The sequence below is a fragment of the Bombus vancouverensis genome, chromosome 11, assembly GCF_051014615.1.
Source record: "Bombus vancouverensis nearcticus chromosome 11, iyBomVanc1_principal, whole genome shotgun sequence".
Classification (NCBI taxonomy): domain Eukaryota; kingdom Metazoa; phylum Arthropoda; class Insecta; order Hymenoptera; family Apidae; genus Bombus; species Bombus vancouverensis.
Window position 1 is genome coordinate 9,230,840 of NC_134921.1, and position 9,145 is coordinate 9,239,984.

The following is a 9,145-nucleotide window of genomic DNA, read 5'->3' on the forward strand; positions in this document are numbered from 1 at the left end:
AAAAATAATGTCACTTTGAGAAATAAAATAACACCTTTTACTTTAGCGAAAAACACTCTCTTTGCTACTGCATATACAGGCATTATTCATGGGCCACCTAGGGAACGAATAAATGGAGCAGGATCGACCGCCCTGTGGAACATCAGGACATCTCGGATCAATACGACCAACGAAGATGGAAACAATAACGTTTGACTGGAACGACGAGGAAAGAGCTAAACACCTACACGAAAGTTCACCCAACGAATGGCGCTGCTGTATCCTGTGAGAAGAGATGCAATTTTTGTTCTATTCTACATATATGCAACTGTTGAACATGTTAAATAAAAATATTATACTCGTACGTTGAAACGTTCTACGCAAATTCTTTAACTCGAGAATAATTTGAAATCACTTTTGCATCGCATCTATGATCCCTCCAGGATATTTGTAAACGTAATACTTGTAAAACGAAATACTTTGTAAAACGAAATTGTTAATTCAATGTGAATTGCATTTACGAAGCAAATAGGCGAATTTAAAGCAAACGATCAGAATTGCCTGATCGTCTATTCAGCATCTCATCCACCAATGATCTAAACAAAGATCAAAGTAACTTGCAAAGATTTATAAAACATTCGTTCTTTCTTATTCTCGAGGAAGAAACTAAATCAACAATAACGGAAATACGAAGTAAAAATCTGAATGAATAAAACGGTACCTGGATCGTGTGCGTAAAAAGTCAGGTGTCGCGCTTGCGCGAATGTTTGCACGAGCTTGTACAAGGGAAACCGGAACAAGGGAGTAGGAGTATAGATTGTCGATGCAAGCACGGCTCCGACTCAGTCCTCCAGCAAGCTCCATTGAGGACTTGTTGATCCCAAGAAGAAGCAGCTGATCCTTCCAGGTTGACCCATCTAAGTAGAAACATCAGCAAGTTAGCTACAGTAAAAAAATTGTAAGTTCAAGTTGAAATTTATTTTTGAATCGCCATTTGTAAGACCATCGAGGAACATTTTTTCTTTCACCCTGTTCAAGAACGTTATTTCGTCTTCTTTTAAAAAAAAATTTTTTGTAAAGAATTCTCTCTATCTTATCCAATAAAATGTCGGTACATGTTAAAAATTTTATTACAAAGGATTCTTTATCATCCTCAAAAAAATGTTCGATACTCGTTAAAAAACTCAATAAAGAACAGAATTGTTCTTTGTTTGTAAATTTTTACCACTTTTGACATTTCTTTCGATATTAATTTAATCACAACGTATATCGCAACAGCTACTGTATAAATACAGGGAATACAGTTCGTTTAATTTCGTAATAGAAAGGACAAATATTTCTTTGTTCGCTTATATTTCACTGAATTTTATTTTATTCCGTGATACGTATTAAATTTGATTTAAAAAGTTGCTAGTAGTAACTAGTATAAATATATAAAGCAACTTAAATTTCAGGGGTGCAAACAGCAGTGTCCTTGCACGAGACCAAAAATGTACACGTGTGTCGCATTGATGATGGTTGCTCTGACGAGCACGATGCACCTTGAAGTGGAGGCATGGGGCGGTCTCTTTAATCGTTTCAGCCCAGAAATGTTATCGAATCTTGGCTATGGTAGTCACGGTGACCACATGCCCAAAACAGGATTGTATCAGGTATGAAAGAAATAAGTTCGAACAAGTAAGTTTCTTCAATATTGAGACGTCTTTATACAGTAGACAATTGTTGCAACTTTGCCGCAGTACAACCGGCATACGATCGATATATTATTTCCATAGAACATTATACGATTCATGTGCAAGGGATTTTATATTTCAATATAATTCTCTAAAACAAGGACAGTAACATTAGCAACTATCAACTAGATCAAAGAGATTTCATTGCGAATCTTCGACAAAGAAAATTAAAGAAATTGTCCCAAAGTTAGAAAAGTTATCCAAATGTTTTTATAATTACTCCTTACTGTATAATAGCAAAAATCACACATATCAATAGTTGTTTCATTCTTTTTCCACAAATTTAAATGATTTAACAAATTTAACAGCGATCGAAAAATATAATTACTAATTCTCCGTATTTTATTTAATTCGCGTTAGTTAAAAACATGAGCTGCTCTATTCTCGACGATGATATCGAATAATACACATTAATGTCCCACGTTTTATTTCAAGCGTCCGTTATCTACCAGCTACGGATACTCTTATGACTCTTTGGAAGAAGTTGTACCATGTTATGAAAGAAGGTGCACGGCTAACGACCAGTGCTGTCCGTCTTTCATCTGTGTAAACGTCGATGGGGGTAATTCTCATTTCTTGTGTTTTCATTACACAGCTTTAGGACAATAGTCGAAGGTACAAAGTTGCCTGTAAATTTTAGATATTGGCCACTGCGTTTTCGAATTGGGGCAGAAGCAGGGAGAACTTTGCAGGAACGATAACGACTGTGAAACTGGTTTATTGTGTGCCGAGGTTGCTGGCAGCGAAACTCGTTCGTGTCAGCCACCAGTAACTTCAAATAAATTGTATAGTACGTATAAACATATGTGGGCGTTTGCTGTCAATACCAGTAAATGTCTTTTACGTGACAAGAATGTAGAGATAATCGATAAAGGTCAATTCACAAACGATTACGTCAAAGGAACAGGCTCTCTTACGTAAGAACTATATCATATTTAACTTCTAAATTTAGAATATCCTATTCTTAATTCTCGCAGATGAAGAATGTAATATGTCTGGGGAATGCGATATCAGCCGCGGTTTGTGTTGTCAGCTTCAGAGACGTCATCGACAAACACCAAGAAAGGTACTTGCATTTCCGGGTAAAAATAACATCAAATCGGAATAATTCCGAATAATAGAAGTCATTACGAAAGTTATCTTTTCCATTAGGTTTGTTCGTATTTCAAAGATCCTCTAGTGTGCATCGGACCAGTTGCGATGGACCAGATAAAATCTATCGTCCAGTACACTTCTGGTGAAAAGCGGATCACTGGACAGGGAAATCGAATTTTTAAACGGGTTCCCTTCGCCTAAGAGCTTCGTCGTTCCTCATAAATTGGTGAGAATGGAAGAAATGTCTACATGAATCAAATACCCCTTTTCATTACTTTGAGGAACTTAGGATAACTCTATTACTTCGAAATTCCCTAAATTGTTTTTATTTATACTTTTGCCTGTTAGGTCAAAGAAGTAGAAAAATCATTAAACGCGCTTTTTGATTATTTTCCTCCAAATATTACGACTGACAAATACGATACATATCAGAATAGTCCGTCTTATAGGATTATAAAATATACTATATATATATATATATATATTCATGAGAAAAGTTAGGCAGCGTGTCTTTAAAGGTTGATAGTTTCTGATGAACGATGAGTACAGGCTGTGTGATGGAAGAGAAAATTTTCTTTTCTTCTACTACGTTGTTAGTCTTATTTTTACTCATTTTTGTTTTTGATTAAACATATTCGAATTAGACTAAGTTGACATCTTAATGACGATAGCAATGGGAAACTGCTAGGAAAGCTTTGAACAGTGCGTACACTAAATATAATATCTAACTTTGACAAAATTTTGTTAGATTAAAAAATTTGTTAGAAATTCTTGAAAAGTAGAGTACTTTCAACTTGTTTTGCCCTGTACACGACAAAAACTACTTTCGGTGAGATCTCAAGAGATCCCCGAATCAAATTTCCTAAATTTACTGTTAAGGTATATACTGGAATTTCTCAAACGCGCACAGAATAAAATATATTTTCACTCTTCTGGTTTTCAAGTTCTCATAGATCAAACGTTCTTGATATATCAGCGATAAAGGACTATTTTTCATGAGAAAGAATCGAGCATTGAAATAGTATTAAGATATCAGATAAATGTTCCAAGTCTAATTATGAATCATTTATGGATAGGAATTTACTCGATTGTATGGAGCATTCACTCTGGAAATTTTCGAACATCTTCGTCGGTATTTAACAAATGTAACTTATGCGTTACCGTTAAGTCATACAGTAAAATTTGAAAGTAAAGCGTTCAAATTGACACGGATCCAGAAAAAAATTGAGGCAGTGAAGTTTTGCTTTACCTAGCGTATATTCCAAATTATTAGAGATATACGTATGTATGTAGACAATTAAAAGAAATGTTGATTTAAATGTGGTAGCCACTCGATCAAATATTTATCGTGAGAATCGAACTATTAAGCATCGATCGCGGGAATCGCTCTATTGAACACTGAAACCTCGGAGGTCGCTTCGTTAAGTGTTATTAAACTTCTAACATTAAATATAATATAATTAAAACAATATATATATGTATGTATATGAAAATCGTTATGTTAGATATTAATCAGAGTCGAGATTTTAAAAGATATATAAGAAAAGAGACGTGTTAATTATCGACATAGTTACGAAGATGAAAAATATGAATGAAGCAAATGTTTTACAATTGTAATCACGAGAGACGCAGTGTTATTTTAAAACAGTGTCGTGAAACACTTTCTGATGCGTAAAGTACCTGTTGCGAAATCTGGACGACCCCTCGTTTCTATGCTACTGTGCTAGTCATCGAGAGTCCAAACACACAAAGAGAACATATTTCTAGTTATATGGTATTATACTTCCATCGTTGATCTTTTATCGTATAAGGGAACTCTAACACATATTATGTGAATGCCTAATCCATTAAGAAAGTTTTAAATGTGAATGTTATTATGAGATATATCTTACTGAAATTATATTTTTATCTTTGATCGATATGTATACCAAAACGCTATATATTTATATAGTATTCATATATTTTCCGCAAGCGTATATCTATAACATAATGTAACTACCCTCCGATGCGTCGTGCGTACGACATCTCAAAAGGGTTAATTGATTACTTTGCTCGAGGTGAATAATTTGCAACTCTTAGTTTGATTGGAAACTATAACAAGCGGCTAAGAAGATACCTTTTACAATATGTTTTAATCCTTTATGACTGTCAACTTCGTTCCCTCCTGTTTATACAGTTTGTTTAGTCTTTCGATTAATACTATTCGTGGAACCAAAGAAGTAAAAGTAAACTAATAAATAAAACTGATACATATCATAGGATAGTAAGTTCTTTCCAGCATGGAAATTTTGGATAGAAAACTTCTTTGAACGTACGACTCATTGAGGGACTATGGCCATTACGGCCTGGAGTCAAAGTACCTCTGTCAGATGAACTATTTCCAGAATAATTATATGTGTATAACTATGTATATGTAACGTTCAAGATTATAATACAGAGTTATAATAGTTTAATGTGAAATAAACTGTGGTGCATACAAAACAGTTAAACCTGTTTCTCGTTTATTATTTCGTCATTCCCCATAAAAAACCTCTATCTCTCCTTTTTTTTACAATTTTTTAAGACTCTTTCTACTAAAAACGGCTATATCTAAAAGACTATATTAAAAATATTTTCAAAAAGTTTCATTTATATATATAATATATATATATATGATATATATTATAATAAATATATATATATAATTTAAGCAAATGATGGAAAATTTCTGCAATTTGTACATTTCCTAGAGTAAAGCGTTGCAGTAATGATTTTTCTAGACAGTTCTTTTATACGATTTGTTAATGAATGTTTAAGAGGAAAATTTGTAGTTCTTCTTCTGTGCAGCCGTGGTTTTCATTTTCAAATTCCCTCCTTTCCCATTCTTAACCTAAAGCAAGCTCGGAATATTCGAGAATAGATGGCACTACGCACTCACCAATATCCGCTATGGGCAACAAAATGGTCGTGTAGTGACGACGAAGGAACGTAAGTTTGTAAGAACAGACGACGCTCTTCTCATTGAAACTATTTTAAGCATAGTGTCCGAGGTTCTTGGACGATTAAAATGACCGCAATACCTGGTACTGTGGCCTTTGATGAATATGGTAGACCTTTTATTATTCTTCGTAACCAGGAAAGGCAAAAACGTCTAACCGGCACTGATGCCATCAAGGTACGTAAACTTACATTTTTTGAATAATTTTCCTATCCTTCTATAGAATTAGTAAAATAGTGATAATTTTTCTCTTATATGTTTTCATGATTTCATTGGATTTATAAATTAAAAGCTTGTGTTAAAGGATCGACCACGTGAAACGGTAATGGCGACGTTTTGGGCTTGGCAGCTAATCCTAACATTGCTACTAAAACGATATAATCTGAACTAATATTATATACATACTTGTATCTTAAATTGTAGTCTGTACATTATTTATATCTCTTCATTCTTTTTTCATTAAAGTAATATTCATGCAATTTAGAAAGTTGAATGAAACACAATGATATTGATCTTTGACCATATAAGGAGATCAGTAGTACTATTGTATAAGTCCAATGAAATCCAGAAAATTTATTGCTGTAATACTATCTTGACAAATATTACATAAAATATATACATAACATGTTTAATAAGTAATTGTTTAATTACAGTCACATATTTTGGCAGCCCGTGATGTAGCCAATATTTTGAGAACCTCGTTAGGACCTAGGGGGCTTGACAAACTAATGGTCAGCTCTGATGGTGATGTCACAGTAACAAATGATGGGGCAACAATCTTGAAAAACATGGATGTTGATCATGAAATTGCAAAGCTAATGGTTCAGTTGTCTCAATCTCAAGATGATGAAATTGGAGATGGTACTACTGGAGTGGTTGTTTTAGCAGGTGCTCTCTTGGAACAAGCTGAGCAACTGTTAGACAAAGGAATTCATCCAATTCGAATAGCAGATGGCTTTGAAATGGCAGCAAAATGTGCAACAGATCATTTAAAGAAAATTGTTCATGATTTTGAGGGTACTCCCGACAACCTAGAACCTTATATAAAGATTGCCATGACCAGTCTTGGTTCAAAGATGTAAGAAGGACATTTTTTGATTATTTGTATTTAATATGGGCAAGACAAAGCAATACCTTTATTCTTTTTTAGCATCAACAAGTGTCACAGACAAATGGCAGAAATAGCTGTAAATGCTGTATTTGCAGTTTTAGATCCTGTTGCACGTGATGTGAACTTTGAATTGATAAAACTAGAAGGGAAAGTTGGAGGCAGATTGGAAGATACTGTCCTAGTTCGCGGTGTTGTTATTGACAAAGACTTTAGTCATCCTCAAATGCCTAAGGTAAAGTCAGTTAGTGTACTAGATTCCTTTTTGATATATTTTATTTTGCCTAATGATGACAAACTGAAACAGAGAAGGGTGAAGATTCAGGATATTTCTTTAGCTTACTTATTGTCGAGACTTGAAACTATTTCTTTGGTTACTCTTTTGTTAACTTCTGAAAAAGTAAAAGTTTCTGTTTAAGTAGCTATTTAATAACCTGATCTTTGCAGTGGCTTCAATGATCAAAAGATTATGAGAGCTGAAGGGATTGTTTCTTTTAATAAATTATTTTATCAATCAATGAAATTGTTAATAGAGATACATTTATCACGTTACAGAGATTAGAAGATGTTAAATTAGCTATTTTGACATGTCCGTTTGAGCCACCTAAGCCAAAAACTAAACATAAGTTGGATGTCACTTCAGTCGATGATTATAGAGCGTTGCGTGAATACGAACAAGAAAAATTCACCGAGATGGTGAAGAGGGTTAAAAATGCTGGTGCCACGCTTGCTATTTGTCAATGGGGATTTGATGATGAAGCTAATCATCTCCTTCTTCAAAGTGAATTACCCGCGGTCAGATGGGTTGGTGGCCCAGAAATTGAAGTAAGTTTTGCTTCTAATTACTGTATGATCAATTTACTTGCCTAATGACGACAAATCGCAATGGAAGAGTGTGAAAGTTAAATTAATAAGTTGACTTTCTTTTGCTGTAGCTCTAATGACCAATAGATCATGAGATCTGAAGGTCTGATTCTTTTCCTTCTTGTTAACTTTATAAAAAACTGTAAAAAAGCATTAGTAAAAAACAGTATCAAATTTGTTTCAGCTAATAGCTATTGCTACAGGTGGTCGTATTGTTCCTCGTTTCGAAGAATTGACACCGGAAAAACTCGGCCACGCTGGTGTTGTAAGAGAATTAACATTTGGTACTACCAAAGATCGAATGCTTGTTATCGAAGAATGCAAGAATTCTCGAGCAGTTACTATTTTCATCCGTGGAGGGAACAAGATGGTAAGCAATATTTAAAGTTTTTATAAGAGAAATAAAAGCAAGGAGAATTTCAGCGGTATTCAAATATATCTAACTGACCAGACACCTTGCAAGAATAAAGCATTAAAAGATATATTTTATCTAATTTAATTCAATTTAAATCAGTTTAATTTGAATTTTTCTTCTGATGCTACAATTTTACATATTTCTTTTTTTATTTATTCTGTGCAAGAACATGCAAATTTATGAATTATTCCAATTTTTAGATCATTGAAGAAGCGAAACGAGCTATCCATGATGCGCTATGTACAGTTCGTAATGTAATCAAGAATGAAAAAATCTTGTATGGGGGAGGTGCCCCTGAAATTTCTTGTGCCCTTGCTTGTGCTGAAAAAGCCAACAAGATCAGCACCTTGGAGCAATATGCTTTCCGTGCATTTGCCGAAGCGCTGGAAGCCGTACCTATGGCACTTGCCGAAAATTCTGGCCTTTCGCCTGTAAATGCTTTAGCTAACATTAAAGCAGCACAATTGGCTGAAAATAACCCTACGTTTGGTGTAGATTGCCTAAACCGTGGTACTTTCGGTACGTATCGAATAATTGCACTTTCATCTTTCGTTGTAATAGTTAAGAATAAATAATTATTCATTTTCTTTCAGATATGAAAGTCCAAAACGTCATCGAAACATTGACGAGCAAAACCCAACAAATTGTATTGGCTACACAGTTGGTCAAAATGATACTTAAAATTGATGACATACGTTCACCAAACGATGCCGGCGATGTTGCCTAAGGAAGTTGCGTATTTTTTACTTCGATACTTGCATTATTGGAATTTTTTAACGTTTCACCTTATTTTTGCTTCTTCCAGCTTCATTCACATTTTAATGAATAATAATTGTATTTAACTTAGTTTACTTCCTGTCATCGAGTAATAATGATAATTTATGCGACAGCATTGTGATACAGAATAAATAAATGATTTTACTTTCACCAGAATTTAATTTTTTTGTTTAAATATGTATTTTTGCTACTAATAT

The 9,145-nt window shown here is 34.0% G+C and overlaps 2 protein-coding genes across 2 annotated transcripts; both read left to right on the plus strand.

The window, feature by feature from the left end:
• Nucleotides 1-796: 796 nt before the first annotated feature.
• spab (space blanket) lies at nt 797-5,296 on the plus strand. The gene is made up of 6 exons (XM_033343885.2): nt 797-937; nt 1,434-1,631; nt 2,148-2,274; nt 2,353-2,502; nt 2,690-2,778; nt 2,865-5,296. Exons 2-6 carry the CDS (start codon nt 1,470-1,472, stop codon nt 3,006-3,008), a joined length of 672 nt encoding a protein of 223 aa, XP_033199776.1. The 5' UTR covers nt 797-937; nt 1,434-1,469; the 3' UTR covers nt 3,009-5,296.
• Nucleotides 5,297-5,725: 429 nt separating this feature from the next.
• CCT5 (chaperonin containing TCP1 subunit 5) lies at nt 5,726-9,104 on the plus strand. The gene is made up of 7 exons (XM_033343882.2): nt 5,726-5,961; nt 6,438-6,862; nt 6,935-7,127; nt 7,448-7,717; nt 7,941-8,126; nt 8,372-8,690; nt 8,765-9,104. The coding sequence occupies exons 1-7, from the start codon at nt 5,854-5,856 to the stop codon at nt 8,896-8,898; spliced, it is 1,635 nt and encodes a 544-aa protein (XP_033199773.1). The 5' UTR covers nt 5,726-5,853; the 3' UTR covers nt 8,899-9,104.
• The last annotated feature ends 41 nt before the right edge of the window (nt 9,105-9,145 follow it).